At 41.8% G+C, this 22,649-nt stretch overlaps 2 protein-coding genes across 2 annotated transcripts in view; one reads left to right on the top strand and one right to left on the bottom strand.

Moving 5' to 3' along the window:
• The window catches only part of LOC115215459 (organic cation transporter protein-like), a 463,156-nt gene that overhangs the window by 245,778 nt on the left and 194,729 nt on the right, over positions 1-22,649 (bottom strand). The window lies entirely within an intron of this gene.
• LOC115215574 (DDB1- and CUL4-associated factor 6-like) overlaps positions 3,278-22,649 on the top strand; it is a 65,440-nt gene continuing 46,068 nt past the window's right edge. Inside the window, 1 exon segment of the mRNA XM_029784777.2 lies at positions 3,278-3,761. Within this exon segment, the coding sequence (XP_029640637.2) occupies positions 3,659-3,761 (103 nt within the window). The 5' untranslated portion in view covers positions 3,278-3,658.

The following is a 22,649-nucleotide window of genomic DNA, read 5'->3' as shown; positions in this document are numbered from 1 at the left end:
CCACCGGCACAGGTATCACAACTACTATTTCCATTGATATTTATTTCGATGTTCATGTACTTGACTCAACAGGTCTCCTCAAGAACGGCGAGATGTTCTGGAATCCAAGGTACTTTGAATGGGCAGGGGCTATGCGGAACTGGTGCAGGAAGCAGCCCAAGTCTTTGCAGTCACAGCATATCTCCAGAGATCTCAGTCCTTCGCCATTGCCTCAGTGAGGCCCAACACTTTGAGTTCATGCTTGACTACCTCATCCCATGTCTTCCTGGGTCTACCTCTCCCCCTGATACCTTCAACTGTTTGGGAGTGACATTTCTTCACACATCTCTCCTCATCCATCCGCAGTACATGACCATACCATCGCAAGTATCGCTCTTGCACACCACATCTGATGCTTCTTATGTCCAGCATTTCTCTCAGGGTGCTTACCCTCTGTCGTGCGCGCACACTGACATTACACATCCAGCAGATCATGCTAGCTTCATTCTTTTCAAGTCTACGCATGTCCTCTGCAGTCACCGCCCATGTTTCACTACCGTGAAGCATGGCAGTTTGCACACATGTGTCATACAATCTACCTTTCACTTTGAGCGAGAGACCCTTTGTCGCCAGTAGGGGTAGGAGCTTTCTGAACTTTGCCCAGGCTATTCGTATTCTAGTGGTAATACTCTCTGAGCATCCACCTCCACTACTACAGGTAGCGGAAACTATCAACTACTTCTAGTTTCTCCCCCTGGAGTGTGATGGAATCTGTTTTCTGAGAATCTGTGGTGTCTATTGTCCCTGTGCATCTGCCACACATGAAAGCTATCTTATCAGTTAATTTCCCTTTGATGTTGCTGCACCTCTTATGCGTCTATAGCTTACACTGGGTGCATCTTATGGAGTTTCTACCTACACCTTTCCTACAGATCGAGCAGGGCCACCTGCCCTAGGGGGTGTGTGCTGAGTTCGCCTTTCTGCTTACTATAACTTTGGTCTTTGCTACATTTACTCTAAGGCCCTTTGATTCTAACCCTTGCTTCCACACCAAAAATTTCTTTTCTAGTTTCGGTAGTGATTCTGCTATGAGAGCCAGGTCATCAGCATAGAGGAGCTCCCAGGGGCATCCTGTTTTGAATTCTTCTGTTATTGCCTGGAGGACTATGATGAATAAAAGGGGACTGAGGGCTGAGCCTTGGTGTACACCTACTTCTACCCGAATTCTTCACTATATTCGTTGCCAATCCTAACCTTGCTGACAGCCTCTCTGTATAGGGCCTGTACAGCCCTTATTAGCCATTTGTCAATCTCCAGTTTCCGCATCGACCACCAGATAAGGGGTCAGGGGACCATGTCAAAGGCTATCTCCAAGTCCACAAAACCTATGTAGAGGGGTTTATCTTTAACTAGGTACTTCTCCTGCAGTTGTCGGACCAGGAATATAGCATCAGTGGTGCTTCTACCCGGCACAAAACCGAACTGCATCTCATCTAAGCAAATTCTGTCCCTAATGAGATGGGTTATGATCCTCTCTGTGACCTTCATCACCTGATCCAACAGTTTAATACCCCTGTAGTTATTTCTATCTAGAGCATCACTCTTACCCTTGTAGCAGTTGACTATGGTGCTGCTACGCCAGTCATTGGGTATGACTCCATTATGAACTACCTGGTTTACAATGCGGGTGACTAGGCCATAGCCCACATAGCCAGCTGTTTTAAGCATCTCAGCAGTGATTCCTGATGGGCCGGGGGCTTTACCTGGTTTCATATCCTTAATTGCCTTAACTACAAGGGAGCTGTCCATTTGGATAGCTGGTCCCTCTACTGGGTCAACATTTGGCAGGCTCTCCTCCTCCCATTCATTCTCCACATTCAGCAGTCTTTCATAATGGCTTCTCCAAGCCTCTTTCTTTTCACCAACATTAAAAGCAAGTGCCCCATCATCCATGCGGACACATTTCTCTCCTGTAACATCACTATTTTCTCTCACACACTGTCTGGCAATCCGAAATACCTCAGCTCTTTGGTCCTCACGTCGCTGGACATTGGCAAACTTCTTCTTTTCTGCTACATCTTTGGCTATGTATACCTGCCGCCCAGCCTCCCTTTTGGCTACCTGGTACAGTTCCCTGCTACCCCCATCCCTCCAGGCTTTACAGGCCTGTTTCTTTAAGCTTTCATCTTTATATCATACTATAGAAGACTGTAGGGAATAAAATGCATGACTTAAAGGTTTGGTCGCTGTTTAGGAGTTGGTTATAGATTTATTTATTGAATTTCAGCACTGCTGTTGACACCGCCAGATTGAATGGTCCTGCCCAGGTGTCAAAACCATAATGATATCCATGGGGCAGCTGATGATGGAGGTATATTGGATTGTTAATATGGCTGCTTTTGTATATATAGAATAGTATTATAACACATCCATTTGATATATGTGTACAGGTATTTATTTATATACATCTAGATGTGTCTGCGAATATATATATGTACATGTCCTAGTGCCATGTAAAAAGCACTTGTGCCAGTATCACATCTCGGCACCTGTGCTGGTGCCACCTAAGAAGCTCACTCTGTAAAGTGGTTGGCATTAAGACAGGCATCCAGCCGTAGAAACCAGACCAAAGCAGACAATTGGAGCCTAGGTAGCTCCTTTGGCTTCCCAGCTCTGGGCAGACAGTCCAACCCATACCAGCACGGAAAATTGACGTTAAATGATGATGATGATATACACTTATATATATATATATGTGTGTGTGTGTGTGTGTGTGTGCGTATGTATGTCTGTATGCATATGTATGTGTGCTTATATACACATACGCATATATACACATGTATCTGTATGTATATGCGTGTGTATGTGTGTGTGTGTGTCAGTCTATTTATATTTCCCATTTAGTGTATGGTTAATATTCAGGCATAAAATAAACACATCATATATATATACGTATATATATTTTCGTATATACAGTTGTTATCCTCCTCCCTCTCCTTCCACATTTACCTGTATGTGTGTGTGTGTGTGTGCGTGTGTATCTATACATCTGTCTACATCTAGGTGTATGTGCGCGTTTGTGTGTGTGTGTGTAAACACGTACGAATGTATGTGAATACGAATGTGTTGTAAGCGTATTAAGACCGTTCAGTTGCGTGAGTGAGTGTATAATCCCAACGAGCTGCGTGTGTGTAGTAAGCTTGTGAAATCGTGTATATGTATGCGTAGTATGTGTGTGTGTGTGTGAGTCTGTGTGTGCGCGCGTGCGTGTTTATGTATGTGTGTGTGCGCGCGTGCGTGTGCGTATGTTTTGGTGTATTTAAAGATGGCTGATCTCTTGCCGTGTTGTCGTTACGGTGGTCGCTGGTGAGGGACAAACACGGGCGCAGCACAGACAACAACAACAGCAATAAGCGCCGAGGTGCACCCCACGACGCAAGCAAACTTTTTGTTTGTTGTGTGTGGACGGGTGTGGGTGAAATTCCTTGAGAAGAAACCGAAAGTCTGTGGCAAGCCTGGCAGGTGACTCTTTCAGAGCCGCCACCACCTTCTCTGAGGTGGTGGCGCCGTTGAAGGACTTCACCAACCCTTAATTCGTCTCATAATCCCCATCTCTCTCCACATATATATATATATATATATATCTTATATATATACAGTCAAAGGAAAATACCAGCGGATGAGGAGCGGTGGTGGCGTCGGCGGCGGCGGCATGTTTCTTCCTCTTCAACACCGACCTCTGGGTTCATGGCATCAAGTGAAACTTTATAACGCCTGCAAAGGTTTTTAAATTATGTCTACTCATTTATTTATTCATCTACGTATTTATCTATGTATGTATAATGTATAATACTGACACACACAAACATATATTTATATACGCACAAACAGCCACAAAAATATAACAGACAGACACATATGTATACATTCTGTGTGTGTGTATGTATGTATATATATATACATATATATGTATATATATATATATATATATGTTTGTATGTTGTGTGTGTAATGTGTCGGTTCTGGCTATTTGGTGTTTATGTTTACATTCACATCATATCATCATAATTTCTCTCTCTTGTCTTCGAGTTGTTGTTGGCAGTTTGTGGTTCAAATATTATTGCATTCACCTTATTCTTGCTGAATCTATGTTATACGTCCCTGTCTGTCTGTCTGTCTCTCTATAAACATATATATGCTGTGTGTATTTACGTTTATACTTAGCCACCATCATCCAAAGAGTTCTGCTCGTTATTTTTGGTGAGTGGATTGGACGACGTGGCCTATTGCAACCTTGTTATTTTTGCCTGTTGTTCAACGTATCACTTGACAATTCCGGCTCCTCATACATATAGATATGGATATATATATATATATATATATATATATATATATATATATATGCATAGATATATATAGATAGTGGTATAAATGTTTGTATGGATTTACGTGTTTCTCGTTCCAATTCCTCGCGATTTAACATTCACCATTTTCTGTTCCATTTCTGGGACACCAGAAAAGTCAGTACCATTTAATATACTGTGGTGATATAATATAGTTTTCACTTTGTCCCTTGTGTTGTTAATCTCGTCGTTATTTTGGAACACACGCACATACAATACACAAACATACACACATATATAATATTTGTGCGTGTGTTACATAGACGCAGACATAGTCGAGTGGTTAAGAAGTTCACTTGGAGGTTACGGGATCCCAGGTTCTCATTCTGAGAATTGTCTTACACGACTATACATAGCCTTCGGCCAACGCAAGTCTTATCAAGGAAATTACACAGACGGATACTCCTCCGTGGACGTCCGTCGTCAGATGTAGCGTAGCTTTAAAGGTACACCGTCACATTCTGTCTTGCTGATAAACCCCGGGAATTATATTAAGGGTATCATAGGAGTATATTCGGTTAGCTACCCGTTAATTTTATGAGTAGTTCTACTAATCGAATAGCTAACCAAGGGAGAATTCGTGTGTGTGTGTGTGTGTGTGTGTGTGTGTGTGTGTGTAACGTATATAATGTGTGTGTGTATGTATATTTATATATATATATATATATATATTTATTATGTGGTAAGATAAGAGGGTGACGTCGTTAGTAAGAGAGGTTGGGAAAGATAAAGGAGGAAGATGAAACAAGATAAAATGTAATAAATGGTAGGAGAGAGGGGTTTATGAGGAGATTGGATTTTCTGTGATAGGTTTATGGCTATAAAAGTTTTCAAACTTCATGGATATCAAAGTTTAAGTACGTATAAAAAATTTAGGCGCAGGAGTGGTTGTGTGGTAAGTAGCTTGCTTATCAACGACATGGTTCCGGGTTCAGTCCAACTGCGTAGCACCTTGAGCAAGTGATCATGATTCTCCTATAGCCTCGGGCCGACCAAAGCCTTGTGAATGGATTTGGTAGATGGAAACTGAAAGAAGCCTGTATGTCTGTTTGTCCCCATGTTGGTGTGTTTACATCCCCGTTCGGCAAAAAAAAGACCAATAGAATAAATACTAGGGATCGATTTGTTCGACTAAAGGCGGTGCTCCACAGTAAAATGAAAGAAAAGTAGACCTAACATTAGATAGGTAGATAAATAGACAGATAGTTCAATAGGTAGAAAGATGTAGTTTGCCCTATATGTGACCAGGAGTGAACTCACGCACACACAGTGGCTTCAATTCCACCACTTCAAGGCATCTTGCAAGGATATTTTCCATAGCCACAACCCAATCATTATGAGTGAAATTGGTTAAACAGAAACCATCATGTGGGATGTGCTCTCTTACCCCACCTCTCTCTCATACAAAGCTTTGTGTATTTGTGCATATATATATATATATATGTCTTCCACCCATGATTCTCTGTATATATATGTCTTCCACCCATGATTCTCTGTATATATATATATATATATATATATATATATATATATATATGATTCTCCGTTTTTATTCTCTCTTTATGCACCTCATCTCCTCCAGGGCAACACCCCCTCATCATACTCTAACATCAATACTACAGCCTCATTCAGTTGATTAGTCATGCCTTGTGAGTTACTTGGCGACCTCACTAGTGCTGGTGCTACAAAAAAATGCATCCAGTCTACTCTGTAAAATGGTTGGCACCAGGAAGGGTATCCAGCTGTAGAAGCCATGCCAAAATTGAGCTCAATACAATCGTTTTGCTTATCAGATCCTGTCCAACTCATGCTGGCATCAACTGCAGACACATTCAAAGTTGATGAGGATAATGTTATGTACCGCCATAACAACAAGCAAGCTGGCAGAATCATTAGCAGCATTTTGTCTGTCTTTATGTCCTGAGTTCAAATTCCGATGAAGCCGACTTTGCTTCAGTGGTCTCATGCCTTCCTGAGCTAGTTTTCCACCACATTTCTTAAATGTGGTAGAGGCCTTGATCTTGGCACCACTCATGTCTAGAAACTGAAGTTGGGGCTAAGCAAAGGCATGCTCCCCATAGAAAATCTAGCTCCAAAAACTCCTCATGATAGCAAAGGAGAATGGGCACCAGCTAGTCCAAAGTTTGGGGGTGGGTTGCACCTGCTTACTTCAGTTGCTATTGGCGTTGAGGTAGATCTGGCCACCCCCATTAACGGGGACAAAGTCCAGATTTAAAACTGGATGATGATGAGTACTGAGGGTTAATGTTATCGTTTCCCCTCTCTCATAATTCCTGGCTTTGTGCCAGAATTTGAAACCAATATTACATATCCCCACATGTCCACCATTTCCTAAGCAGGTGTCAATTGGACAGGTCCTTATGGTCTGAGTTTTCTCTTCTTGAGATCTTTGCCCTTGTGCGCTGGTGCTTTTAAATGTCTTTTAGTTTGGTTTCTGTGACTGGATGCCCTTCTGTCCTGGGTGCCTTTTTTCATGGCATCAACACCCAAGAGGTTATTTCATCTTTCACAAGACAGGACTGAAGATATCTCTTAACCTTAGAATTTCTCTGCTTGTTTGCCACCCACTTTACACTATTGTGGGTGGGTGGGTTTTCTCAATGCACCTCTCTCCAAAAAGCTTGTGAGACGGAATTAACTGAACCTTATAACTTTACACATCCTCTGTTCAATGAGAAATCTTTCCGGAGGATGCCCTTGCAGGGTTTCTCGTTCTGCGTGCAACACAGGTAATTAGGAAGATGTAGAGATCAGAGTAAAGTCAAGAGATGATGAGTTCATGTAGGAGAGATGAGTGAAAGATGATGATGATGAGCAACAGGCAGATGAGTGTAGGGAGGTGAAATATGTGGGGGGGGGGGCACAAAGGTGGGCTTGAAAGAATACAAATACAAACACACATTTTATCTTTCTTATAACTGTTTCAATCATTAGACTGTGGCCATGCTGGATCACTGCCTTGAAGAATTTTAGTCTAAAAAGTCAACCCTAGTGTTTTTTTTTCTAATCCTGCTACGTATTCTATCAGTCCCTTTTGCTGAACCGTTAAGTTATAGGGATGTAAACACACCGACACCAGTTATCCAGGAGTGGTGGGAGACACACACACACACACACACAGACATATACTCACAACAGGCTTCTTTCAGTTTCCATCTATCAAATCCACTCACATGTTTTTGGTCAGTCCAAGGCTATAGTAGAAGACACTTGCCCAAGGTTGCACCCTATATATATATATGTTTCTTTATTACCCACAAGGGGCTAAACAAGGACAGACAAACGGATTAAGTCGATTACATCAACCCCAGTGCGTAACTGGTACTTAATTTTATCAACCCCTAAAGAAAGGCAAAGTCAACCTCGGCGGAATTTGAACTCAGAACGTAACGACAGAAGAAATACGGCTACGCATTTCACCTGGCGTGCTAACGTTTCTGCCAGCTTGCACCCTATATATATATATATATGTATGCATGTATACATACACAGACACACACCCCAGCCTTTTTAGAACATTGCAATGTGTATTTCATTGCAAACTGGTTTGTTCTTTATCAACTTGAGAAATGTCTAAATGGTCTTTTGTCATTTCTCGCGTGAGATGCAACATCCTAAGTTCAATCTTCGTCACTTTGTTTTAAGTCTTTCTTTTCCACAGGATCCACCAACTTCAACCACTTGGCTCTTCCTTAACCCTTTCGTTACTGTATTTATTTTGAGATGCTCTGTGTTCTTTCAATTACTTTAAATATAACATATAGTTATATAAAATATAGTTATCATTAAGCTAGTGTTAGGAACATAAATTGTGACTAAGGTTTGGGTGGAAGATTTTAATTCAAAACTTATGGAAACAAGACATTTATACTCAGAGCCAGAAGCGGTTTCAGCCAGGTTGGTAACAAAAGGGTTAAGCAACAGTTGTCCCCTATATGCATCATATACCTGTTCCAACACAGCTTCCTTTCTTCTACCCTCCATTAACATTGTACATCCAGCCAAGCATGTTTGCCTCGTTTCTTCCTGGTTTTCTGCATTTAAGGTCCGTCTTTCACTGCCATGCTGCATCACATTTCAAACACAAGCATCATGCAATCTACCCATCACTTTGAGGAGGAAACCTTTGTTGCCAGCAGGGGTAATAATTTCAATACAACCCCTTCCACTGCTCAGTAAGCTATGTAACAGAAGCTATCAACTACACCTAGTAAACCGTCCCCTTTAGAGCCTGAAACTGCCCTTGGTTTTATGAAACAGATTTCTTTGTTTTAAAGGGATCTAAATTAAAACCTCCCATCAAAATTCCATGTTGATGTATAACCTACACACCTGTTTCATAATGACTAATTTTGGTAAATTCTTTATTATTCTCAAGATTAATTGAAATGAAAGCATTTCAACAAAAATATGATAGCAAAAGGGTTAAGGAACTTTACTTCTGGTGTGCTCTTGATGCTTATTGCCTATGTATACTGCCGTACAGCTGGTATCAGATTCCTCTATTATGGCTTGGAGGACTACAATATACAGAAGCAGGAGGAGTTCTGAGCCTTGAAGGACTCCTACCTTTCTGCTAAATTTGTCATAGAACTCCTCACCAGCTCATTCTTTTACTGAGTGCAGCTTACATGTAGCTTTATACAACCCTTGCAATCATTTACTCTTAATTTCTTTTGTAATCCCAGGTTACTGACACTAGTGACCTATCAAAGACCTTCCCTATGCCAATGAATGCTAGGTAAAGTGGCTGGCTTACTTCTCTGAAGTTGCCTGTCATCTGTCATGGCTATAATGTTGAACTGCATTTCAAGTAAGCTAATTCTGTTCCCAATCAATTCTCCAAACACTCTCTCTCTCTGACCTTCATGACTTGGTCCATCTATGTGTTTCTTTATTACCCACAAGGGACTAAACACAGAGGGGACATACAAGGACAGTCAAACGGATTAAGTCGATTACATCGACCCCAGTGCGTAACTGGTACTTATTTAATCAACCCTGAAAAGATGAAAGGCAAAGTTGACCTCGGCAGAATTTGAACTCAGAGCGTAACGGCAGACGAAATATGGCTACGCATTTTGCCTGGCGTGCTAACGGTTCTGCCAGCTCGCTGCCTTCAATTGGTCCATCTATGTGATGCCTTTGTAATTTCCTCTCAGGCACCTCTCTTTTCCTTTTAAAAGTTTACAATGATATCACTACATAAGTCATTGGGTATCACCTTCTGTTTTTACCTGATTAACTAATTAGCTAATTAGCACGAATCCCGCTTTGCTAGATATTTTCAGCATTTCACTTGATGTACCTGCAGCTTTTCTCATCTTCATCATCTTAATTTATCTACTAAACCCTTGCCGACATGAATTGCTAGTGCTTCTGTTGGGTTCACATGAGGTAGACCTTGTTTTCCCATGCATCCTCACCATTCAACAAACTCTCATAATAGCATTTCCGTGTCCCTTTATAGTCATCAGCAGTAAAGGCAAGCATACTCTGGTAAACCATTTTGCAACCTAAACCACCTCACGTCTATGATTGTATATACACAGGGTGCGGTGAATAAACTGTCATCTAAATTATGCAAAAATGAAAATAACACTGACATCTCATTTTAACAGATATATTTACCAAAATTACATAAAAATATCTTGAAATACTAAAGAGTAAATTTATTCAATAAAATCACCATTGGCTTCAACCATTGCCTCCAGGCGACTTCGGAATCTCCTGCAACTCTCCCGGATGGTCCCCAAGTTTAAGTTGGTGAATGCTGCCATAATCCTTGCCTTCAGTTCATTGGTATTACAAGGAGCTTTGTTGGTCTCTCATTCAACTACGCTCCACACATAATAATTAAGTGGGTTGCAGTCTGGGGAGTTAGGTGGTCAGATGTTAGAGGGGATGTGGTTGCAGAAATTATCTGACAGCCATGACTGGGTTCTTCTGCTTGTGTGCCATGGTGCAGAGTCCTGTTGCCAGATATAGGGCCTTCCAGCAGCCACCCTCTTGACCCAGGGCATCACTATCTCCTTCAGGCACTTGATGTAGGCCTCCGTGTTGAGTCTGAGGCCATGTGGGATGATGAATGGAGGCATAACGTCACCATCACTAGTGATCATTCCAAACACCATGATGTTGACAGCATGTCATTTCTAAATTTTTGGCAGAGTGAATTGCATCATGGTGCTGTTTTTCTCACAGACGGTGCCCAACTAACCCTACTATACTGTGTAGTCGAAATAAAAAACAATGTGCATGAGTGAAATTAAAAATATAAAATGGCAACAATTTACTCGTCACACCCTGTATATATACACACGCGTGTGTGTGTGTGTGTGTGTGCGCACACACGGCTGTATGGTAAGAAGTATGCTTCTTAACCTTTTGGTCTTGGGTTCAGTCCCACTGCATGCCACCTTGGGCAAGTGTTTTCTCCAACTTCAAGTTGGCCAGAGCCTTGTGAGTGGATTTGGTGGAAACTGAAAGAAGCCTGTCAGGTGTAGATGAGTGTCACCATTACTGTACAAGCAGTGTCTTTCATTTCCAGTCTTTTGTGAAAACCTGTCTGGTCTGGAGGAAGATGCTACCTTATTTGGAAAACGGTGAGGGTTAATGATAGGTGGGGCATCCAGCCATAGAAAACCCAACTCAACAAATTCTGTCTGAACCTTGTGAACATGGCAAAGTGGACACTAAAGCAATTTATATACCTTGCACACATCCAGCTGTAGGAACCATGCTGAAACAGATGACTGGAACCTGGTGCAGCCCTCCAGCCATGCCAGCTCCTGTCAGACTGTCCAGTTCATTGCCAGCATAGGAAACAGACATTAAAATGATGATGATGACACGCACGCACATTTGTGCTTATGTTTGCATAATTGTCCGTATGTCTATTTAGAGAGATATATTGGCACAACTGGTGAAGTCAAGTGAACAACTGAAGACTCGCGTCAGAAATTTTGGTTGACCGTTAACAACTTGTGGACAGTCAAAAGTGAAATTCAGCTTAGACTGTCAACTTTTGATATAATAAACATATCTAATTACTCATATTTATTTCTTTATTGCCCATGGGGGGGGGGTGCTAAACATAGAGGGGACAAACAAGGATGGACAAAGGGACTGACTCCAGTGTATAACTGGTACTTATTTAATCAACCCCGAAAGGATGAAAGGCAAAGTTGAACTCAGAACGTAACGGCAGACGAAATACCACTAGGCATTTTGCCTGGTGTGCTAACATTTCTGCCAGCTTGAGCAGATAATGTTTGCACCATGGAATATAGATTTTTAATATATTTTACAACTTCTCTGGTTCTTTATGTTTTGAGTTCAGACACCATGAAGGTCAGCTTTGCCTTTCATTCCTCCAGGGGCTGACAAAATAAAGTACCTTCCAAGTACTGGGAAATATGGTATAGATTAATCCTTTCCCATCAAATCTGATGTCCCTGAATCTGAAACCAGCAAGCTGGTAGAATCATTAGCATTCCAGCATTTCGTCTGTCTTTATGTTCTTGGTTCAAATTCTGCTAAGGTCAGCTTAACTTCATTCCTTTGAGGTCAATAGAATAAATCATCATAATCATTGTCCGACCGTGGAATTTACTATGTTACGCCAGAATCCACGGTCCATCATAGCATTATGGAGGTCCTGTTGCTGGATGCCTGTATCCCTGGAGATTACATCAGGGTAGGAGAGTGTACGCCCTATGGTATCGTGAGCAGATGGCTTCCAGAGGAGAAGAGTAGAAATTACCTCGTTTTCAGCTCTACAACAATGTCCAGCAAACTGGACTCTTCTACCTTTCACAAGAGATGATACAGGTGGTAATTTTCCATATATTTGTACTTTGGTTGGATGACACTTCCACGAGAGATTTTGAGCTCTCATAAGGAGAGCACTGGGGTCCTTGTAATCAACTTACCTCCTCCCTTGAAATTACTGGCCTTGTGCCAAAAGTTAAAGGTGATATATTTTACACCTCTTACATGCTATTAAGGAAAAGACTATCTCATTATCTGGAGACAATAGGTCAGGTGTGGACATGTTTCTACCTCATAAGGCATCATCTACACAGCAGTTGCCCTACCATACCCCCAGCAGAATAAGACACTTTGACATGTACAAAAAAAGTAGAATACACCTGTGGTCCCAAGGTAATTTGCATAAAAGAAACGAAAATGAAGAGTAAATCTGAATGGCCATTGGCGTGCTAATTAATGTAATCTTAATCAACAAAGATGAACAAGGGTACAAGAAATTGAAATTATCCCTGCTTTTAGAGAAGATAGAAAATTTGTTTGATGGCAGCTGGTACCACACACACATGCACACGCACTTGCACATGCGCACACACATGCACACACACACAGCTGTATTTCTGTATCTCACTTTCTATCTTATATATGTATATATCATGCGATCATATGATCAACCAGACTATCTGATATTGTTATACATCGCTAGTCACAATGCACTTCACATTGTTTTAGCTTTTGAATGGTGCCACCTTGCTGGCTAGGTGAGCAGGCCAACATCTGCCCCTAATCAGAAGGCCAGTGTGTCACAGGGTGATCCATTTACAGCTGAGTGGACTGGAACAAAGGGAAAGGAAATGTTTTGCTCAAGAAATTGAACCCACAATCCAGTCATCATGAATGCAATACCCTAACCACTAGGTCACATACCCTTCATGTATATATGAAGGCCTGCTGGCAAAATGCTGCTCTTCTAAATAGAAACCTTATCTGTCATTGTGGTGTTGTGGCACAAAGCAAAGCAGGCCTTGCCGTCCACTCAAGAAAGCACAGAGTAAATGATCCTGAAGTACTCAAGCAAACTGAGTCCTCAACTTGTTCCATTTACCAAAAGGTTTATAAGGAACCAGCAGACCTCAAGAGACACCTTCATGTCCAGAGAACATGATTAACGCTTTATTTCACTGAACCTTCATCATTCATGACAAGAGAATCCATCATATATACATATATATCATCATCATCGTTTAACGTCCGTTTTCCATGCTAGCATGGGTTGGACGGTTCGACCGGGGTCTGGGAAGCCAGGAGGCGGCACCAGGCTCCAGTCTGATCTGGTAGTGTTTCTACAGCTGGATGCCCTTCCTAATGCCAACCATTCTGTGAGTGTAGTGGGTGCTTTTTACATGCCACCGGCACAGGTGCCAGGGGAAGCTGGCAGCGGCCACGTTTGGTTGGTGCTTTTTACCTGCCACCAGCACGGAAGACAGTCAAGGCGGCGCTGGCATCTGTCACGTTTGGATGGTGCTTTTTACGTGCCACTGGAACAGTTATCACAACTACAATTTCCATTTGATATTTATTTTGATGTCAATGTACTTGACTCAATAGGTCTCCTCAAGCACAGCAGGTCACCCTACGATCCAAGATAAGCACAGCAGGTCGTTCTGCAATCCAAGGTACTTTGGATGGGCTGGAGCTGCTGTGCGAAACTGGTGCAGGAAACAGCCATGAACTCACGTTATTTGTCAGGTCTTTGCAGTCACAGCATATCTCCAGAGATCTTGGTCTTTCATCCTTGCCTCTGTGCAGCCTAATGTTCGAAGGTTATGCTTCACCACTTCATCCCATGTCTTCCTGGGTCTCCTCTCCCCCGGATTCCTTCAACTGTTTGGGAGTCTATTGCCCCTGTGCATCTACTGCATACGAAAGCTGTCTTGGTTAATTATATATATATATATATAACACCAAGTAAGTTAGGGGTTGTGGATCCAACCCTTCTAAGGGATAATACTTATCCGATATACTGTTTGTATACTACCCAAATTATTAATACACAAGTGATATATATATACATATATATATATATATTCTGACAGGGTCCTTTGAGGTCCGTCCTGACACCTCATCTCCACTGTTTAATCTCACTCCAGCTCATCACTGAACTTCCCACCTTCTCCTCTATAATATGTGTAACCATGTAGCTCTTCTGCAGCAGGAAACCTATTCTGGGCTCCTTCTCACAAACTGTAACCTCTCACCTCTTGGCATAGAGCTGCCACTCGCTCGCTCTCTCTCTCTCTGGCTTCACTCAGTCTAGTGGGCTGCATGGAAAATGGCATTCAGTACACACTGTAAAACGGTTGGCATTGGGAAGGCCATTCAGCCATAGAAGCCCAGCCGAAGCAAACACTGGGGCATAATGCAGTCCTAGGACTTGTTGGATCTTGTTAAACTGTCCAACCCATGCCAGCAGGGCATATGGACGTTAAATAATGATGATATGTAATCTGTGTATCTATGTATTTATCTATTTAAAGACGTACACACATTCATAGGCATATAGATTTATGAACTAGCACATATATAAACACGTGTATGAATTCCTGCGTTGATAGATAGATAGATAGAGAGATATAGAGATAGATAGATAGATAGTTAGAGATATATAGATATAGATAGTTAGAGATATAGAGATAGATAGATAGTTAAAGATACAGAGATAGATAGTTAGAGAGATAGAGATAGATAGATAGTTAGAGAGATAGATAGATACAGAGATAGATATAGAAAGAAAGAATTCACTAAAATGGATACGTTGGAAGATTACTGCAACTCATTTCATGTCAGACTTGGACGACGAATGCCATGTTCGTGTGGATTTGGGGAATCAATATTTGTTGCCCATGCAAAAAAGGGGAAAAAATCATGTATAATTTTAAACCTTGAATAATTTCAAGTTAAACACTCACACAAAGTACGTTTAGTTGTTTTTCAAACGGGAGTCATGAACTCAATACGTGTGTGTAAATAAAGTTAGGTAAGGTCTGTTTATGGGACTACCTTAGGTTTCACGTTCATAAAGGGTTTAGTTTTATGGAGTATCATCAGATCCCCAAACCTGTTGGCCTAAGGCCTCTAGCGAGTGTGTGTAAACAAAATTACAATATAGTTTAAGTGAATACAATAGTGTGTGTCTTTTGTCACTACTTCAACAGTTCAATCGCGATGCAATTGTATTCATTTGTAATGGATACAATAAATAGAGCAACACCGTTTTCACGAGATGCCACGGAAGGGGAGGGGTAAGGTTCGTTGCCCTTGGGAAGAGGCCTCCTTGAAAAGCGCGCGTGTGCGCGATTGTTTTGGCTCCTTTCGTTGACGCCGTCCAAACATTTCACTCGCAGACAATTCTTAGAATAAGGAATTCTGCTACACGTTTTTAAAACCGACACAGATTTGGACGAGAGAGATGTTTTCACGGCATCAAGAAGATGTCTTAGATTTAAGACACACACGGACAGTCACAATGTGTGTGTGTGTGTGAGAGAGAGAGAGAGAGAGAGAGAGAGAGGAGAGAGAGAGAGAGAGAGAGAGATAGATCCAAGACAACTGGTAGGAGTTCTTTAGGGGCCTACAGTTACGGTTAGGGGCCAAAGTGATTGTCGAAGTTTGAAACGAGCTTTTGCACGAACATTTTAGGCCCGTCACTAACGTCTGTAGTATTCTACGCTATTTAATATAATCTATAGGCACAACTACAGTTTAGCGCCTCAAATTTGTTTCCTTCATAATTTCCTGAAGTAGATTGCTATTATGTTGATAACGTTGCCTTTAATATTTTTTTTTTGTTAAGGTATTTCGGATTATTCTTAACCCCCCCCCCACGACTCTGTTGCCCCATAACACTCTTTTAAAATGCATATTTTTCAAATGACACTTTGTAAATTATGTAATGTTGATGTTCAAACATAGAATATTAGTCTGGGAAATCACGGAAATTGGTGGAGCCAGTTTAATTCCCGCAAAACAAACTCGGAGCGGATGTGAGTTGTGTTGATAGAACGATTCAAAATTCCTCCTAAAGACGTGTCTTTGCTGACATTTTATCTGCATAATCGCCCTCAAAAATGTATTTTTTTCAGTTTTTCGTTAACGCAGGTTTTAAAAGTTATAAGGACAAGATCGGGCGATGAAAGGGGCACCAATGTGTGCTTACACGTATGTGCCATCGCTCGATACTTTCAGATCTTGAGTCGCTCTGCTACTTCTAAAATTGTGTGGGTACATCGGTCCCTTTATATTCGCTGATGCACAATGTAAGAGTGCACCATTGGTGCAGGTCTGAAGAAGTGTCACGCTAACGTTTAAAATCGCAAATATTACATACATTTTCACTTTTGTGTGAGCTGGCATTGAAAGTAGAGTTTGTACAGAAGCCGCTGTAAACGGTCATTAAAGATGGGTTGAAGTCCTTTTCTTCTTCGGATTATATTTTACTCTTCGCTAAACTCACAAAATGGTTTTACCATTGTGAAACCTGGAATTTCTAAACCTAATGAATTTCTAAATTAGCCTGCCTAAAGTTCTAGTTGAGTGGTTCATTGGAAAAGCCCCAACTTTCTGCCCTCCCAGGACCTATATATATATATATATATAGTGTAACATCGTCCGTTTTTCCGTCCTTGTTTCGTATACATTCGAAGCTTTTTTCCAAGGGATCTAATGCTCTTAGCTTAGTTTTTCCTTGGGGCTGGCCAGATTGGAGCAATCTCAAGATTAATCAGCCGAAATTGCGAGGATGATCCGGTTCTTGACTGAAGATTGAAGGCTTCGAATGACCCGTCCGTGTTTTTTGTATCGTCTTCTGGATGTTTTGCGTTCTTGTCCCATTTTGTATATATATATATATGGAGTAATGTCCGTCTTTATATATCCAGTTTATTAGTAAACACTTGCTTCGTTTAAACAATGTCAAAGACAAGAGTCTACTTTTCGCCCGATAACATTCTCTTGGTTTCTGTTTATACTTCATCATATGTGCAGTGTACCCCCAGTCTCTCTGGCATCATCACCATGGCAGCAGCAGCAGCGGCTGTCGGTCCGTTTGATGTCAAAAGTTGGTTACCACTGCTTTTCCGACTACACGCACACACACACATATATCCGTCAGTCTTGTATCAATCCAGAAAAACCTGTCTAGGCCAGACTGGGGACACACAGACATAAGTAGCTGTATCTTTTCTCCCCCCCCCCCCATCGCACATTCCTCTTTCTTTTCAATACTTACTTTCTGCCTGCTCCTGCCCCCCTCCCCCACCTCCTCAACATCACCTCCGCCGCGCCGCCGCTATGTAAAATGTTTTTCCTCTTTTTTCCACATCATCAATAGTAATTATCATGTTGTCTTCGTGTTGTACAACAACACTAAAAACCATCCTTTCTAACCATTTTGACTAAAGATCTACAGTTTACTACTTACAAGACACATACGGATATCGTATGTGTGTGTGTGTGTGTGTGTGTGTGGTAGTTGATACATTTGTCTTGTGTAATTTGATCTGTAATCGTATGTCTGCAGACAATTATAAATATATCTCTAACACACGTGTGTGTGTGTGTAGGTATGTATATTTGTGTGTGTGTGTGTGTGTGTATATATATATATATATATATAATGTGTGTGTGTGTGTGCATGTGTATATGTCTGTCTGTCGATCGCTCCCTCTCTATCTATGAGAGGGCTCACTCTTGATGCTTGCTTTTGGGTTTGTTGAAGATGCATTTATCATTAAAAAACAGCATAACATTAGAAAAATAATGTCCAAGAGAAATGCTGAACGACTTTCCTGCTCTACATTCGCAATAAACACTGCTGCAATATACACAGTCTCACTTTCTGGGATTTCCTGTCATCCTACTGTCAATTAGGTCTTAGTTGATGGGTGGGGAATCTGGAACCAAAGCAAGATGAGAGCCTTGTGGTGTGGGCAAGCCACTATCATTTATTGCCTCTAATGCTCACGTCCCTCACGTCTCACTCTCACTGCAGTGACTAACAGTGACTGTGGATCTCTTCAGTTCACTGTACATTGCTTTAGTATATTCAGTGTGGTGCCCCAGCGTGGCCGCAGATATATGACTGAAACGAATGGAAGACAGCTGGTGTTGGGCCTTTCTGTCTTTCTCACTCACTTAAGGGATCTCGTCAGACCTGCCATGCACCCCATACATCCTAGCTGTCCTCCCTCATTAGCCGTTGGGTATAAACATCCACCATCCACTCTCACCATTTATTCACCTCTCGCTAGCTGTCGCCCTCTAACCCTTATCCCTTCTAGTACCATGATAAAATGCACCTAGTACCCTCTCTGTTAAGTGTAAGAATGAGAGATCCCCCATTTGTCTTGTCAAAGATATGACCACCCTTTGAGTCTTGGTGCCACAAACAGATGTACCCAAGCTAAAGATGAAACTCTTGGGTGAGATGTGACCTGAACAGGAGAGCAGCAAACAAAATGTCCAGCTTAGGCCAACATGGAAAGCAAACCTACTTTGTCTTTTTTTTCTCTCTCCCCTGGCACCTGTGCCAGTGGCACGAAAAAAGCACCATCCATATGTGGTCGATGCCAGCACCACCTTGACTGGCTTCTGTGCTGGTGGCACGTAAAATGCACCAACTGATCGTGGCCGTTGCTAGCCTCCCCTGGTACCTGTGCCGATGGCACGTAAAAAGCACCCACTACACTCACGGAGTGGTTGGCGTTAGGAAGGGCATCCAGCCGTAGAAACACTGCCAGATCAGACTGGAGCCTGGTGCAGCCTCCTGGCTTCCCAGACCCTGGTTGAACTGTCCAACCCATGCTAGCACGGAAAACGGACGTTAAATGATGATGATGGTTAGTACATGTTCAGAACCACTTTTACAACACTGCTACTTAGGTAATCTTGGTGGCAGAAGATCTCAATTTCTTTTAGGGGGTTTTCTGGCCATTTGAGGGAAAATTTATTTCTTGTGTGTTTACAGTGGTTATTTTCGTATGTGCACTAGCTACACATGAAGACTGCCTGTTACTTTGCTTGTCATGCTAGTGTGACTTCTGTGCATCCATAGTATATACTGTGTTCACCATACGGAATTTCTACCTACAACCTTTCTTCATATCAAACAGCCATTTCCCTGATCATCGCAGGATCTCTGATGTTCTTTCCTTCTAACTAAATCTTGGTCCCTACTGAGTTTACCTTGAGGGTTCCCAGTTCTAGGTTTGGCATCCAAGTCTGGAATTCCTCTTGAATCTACAAAAATTGGGTCATCAGCATACAGGGTTCCCCACATGCATTTGGCTTCTGCTATGGTCTGAAGGATTATAATAAACAAGAGGAAATTGAGGATTGAACCTTGTCTGCATATCATATTTACTGCTCAACCTGTTACTTGCCCTTACTTTTGAACATGGATTATACAGCCTTCATAAATTCTTTGTTTCCTTAGCAACTGCTACAGAATGTAGAACCCTGCTAAAGTCCTTCTCCAGGAATTTAAGTATGGTGGATTACTCCTAGTTAAGTTCCTCTTTTGTAGGAAGACAGAATCAGTAGTATCTCTTTTGGTATAAATCTGAATGACATCACATTTAGGAGCTGTTGTCTTTTCAAGACTTTCAGAGCCTCATCCAGCAATTTAAGTTAGCTGTTTTCTCTTGTGCATCTCCTTTGCCTTTGTGGCATTTGATGAGGTTATTACAATACCAGTGATCAGATATGAGACTGCCCTGCACTCCCTGATTGACTTTACAAATAACTAGCATAGTATGGTGTATGTGTGGAGGTGCAATGGCCCAGTGGTTAGGGCAGTGGACTCGCAGTTGTAGGATTGCAGTTTCGATTCCCAGACCGGGCGTTGTGAGTGTTTATTGAGCGAAAGCACCTAAAGCTCCACGAGGCTCCGGCAGGGGTTGGTGGCGATCCCTGCTGTACTCTTTCACCACAACTTTCTCTCTTTCTTCCTGTTTCTCTTGTACCTGTATTTCAAAGGGCCAGTCTTGTCACACTCTATGTCACACTGAATCTCCCTGAGGACTACATTAAGGGTACACATGTCTGTGGAGTGCTCAGCCACTTGTACGTTAATTTCATGAGCAGGCTGTTCCATTGATTGGATCAACTGGAACCCTCGTCTTCGTAACCAACAGAGTACTGTAGTGTGGTGTGTGTAGCAAAATAATGTAAATAGCACATTTGCCATCTGTTTTATTATTGCTACTTTTATTATTATTATTATTGATACTAAAAGGCAGTGAACTGTGAGAATCGTTAGCACACCAGGCACCAAGCAAAATGCATGGCGGTATTTTGCCCTTCACTACATTCTGAGTTCGAATCCTGCCGAGGTCGAGTTTACCTTTCATTCTTTTGGGGTCGATAAATTAAGTACCAGTGAAACACTGGGGTCAATGTAATCAACTGTCCCCCTCCTCTCAATTTCAGGCCTTGTGCCTAGAGTAGAAAGGATTATTATAGATACTATTAACTCAGGTGGTGAACTGGCAGAATCGTTAGTGTGCCGAGCAAAATGCTTTGTGGCATTTTGTCCATCATTACATTCTGATTTAAAATGCCACTGGGGTCAACTTTGCCTTTTGTCCTGCAGGAGTTGATAAAATAAGTACCAGTGAAGTACTGGGATCATTGTAATCGACTAGTCCCCCACCCACCAAAAATTTCAGGCCTTGTGCCTATAGTAGATTGTTATTATGTTTTGCTGAGGTTGACCCTTTTAGGGTCGATAAATTAAGTATCAGTGAAACACTGGGGTCGATGTAATCGACTAGTCTCCCTTCCCTCAAAATTTCAGGTCTTGTGCCTTTAGTAAAAAGGGTTATTATTATTGTTCTACATACATATTCATGAACTTCTTTGAGTCTGTATAAATACTAACCCCCTTCATACAACCTTCTCTGCAATTCACTATCCCCCTCAACCGTCCTCTCTTCCCCATTAGCTGCCCAACTAATCTGACTGGTTGTCAACATCAATAGTAATACCCACCATATTCTACAACCCCTTTACATTTGTTGGATCCTTTGTCCCCTGCCTCCCTCCACCTAAAGACAGCTTGTTGCTTTTTGTTCTTTTTCACTCTCCTCCCTCTTCACCAAGCTACTCCCTGATGACTGCTTCCCCCTCCCCCGTTTCTTATTTGAGGAAGAGAGAGAGAGAAAAGGAGAGACAAGTAGGGATAGGAGATCTAAAATAGGGATTGCTGTTTAATCCCGGTTAGGGAGTTTCTCTATGGAACTGGTGGAAACCAGCAGAATTTTACAGATTACAATGCACGCACTCTTGCACATATATACATAAGTCTGTATATAAACAAGGGACATAGAACAATTGACAGATTCATATTAAATGCACAATAAATATATGTATGTATGTATGTGACTGTGGTAAAATTGCTGTGTACCATGCATGTGTACTGACATCGCTCCTTTACTTATGGACCCTTTACAATGGGGGAAAGCTTTGTTTGCAATGTTTGCAGTCGTGTATGCTTGTCAGTCAAGAGCAGGGTTCATTAGCCACCAATGGAGCCATAAATGCAAAATATAAGTTAGTTTCTGAAGGTCAGCAACGGTCTTCCTTGGTCATTGATGCATAGACATCATTGATGGAATGCATTCACTCTCTGAGTGATCTTGGCAGTCATTTTCCAAATTTCTCCTGCATAGGTTCCTGTTGGATGGACAATGCTCTGATATGCCAGGATCTTGATATGGTTGCTAATCAAAATGCCAACCCAGATCTTGTTCGTTCCTCTGCACATTGTCACTGCATGCCTGATTCTGAAGTTGACATCTTCCTCAGAACCCACATCCATAGCAATAATGCTGGTGTCATGTAGCAAGCCCCTCCCTCTATGCTGGTGTCACATAACAAGCATCCAGTACACACTGTAAAGTGACTGGTGTAAGGTAGGGTATCCGACCATAGATACCATGCCAAAGCAGATAATTGGAGCCTGGGGCAGCTTTCCAGCCTTGTCATCTCCTGTCAAAGTGTCTAACCCATGCCAGCATGGAAAAAACATATGTTAAGTGATGATGATGATGTAGTTGATGATGGTGACATCTTCAACAAGTTCTTTATTCATAAAGTTTTGTGTTCCCACCTTGCCAACTGCCCTGCTTCTTCAGCCTCTCTGGTCCTCATTTGCTGGAGCACTGAACGTGACCCTGCCAGGGGTGCCATGTCACCAGCACAGTCCAAATCCTTTTAGGCATCTGCTTACAAGCCAAATAGTTTTGGGTTCTTTAACTTTTTAGCATTCAGGTTATTCTGTCAAATGTAAAGCTTGTTTATTCCATATTACTGTGAATTGTGCAATTCTCTCATGGTTTTCAATGATGTGATTGTTTATTTTTAGAATGACATTGTAGGGTAGGTGTGAGTGACTGGATCTGGCCAGTTTGAACATAA

Source organism: Octopus sinensis, linkage group LG9, assembly GCF_006345805.1.
Source record: "Octopus sinensis linkage group LG9, ASM634580v1, whole genome shotgun sequence".
NCBI lineage: Eukaryota > Metazoa > Mollusca > Cephalopoda > Octopoda > Octopodidae > Octopus > Octopus sinensis.
Note: the sequence above shows the minus strand (reverse complement) of the source record. Positions and strands in the feature narration are given on the sequence as shown.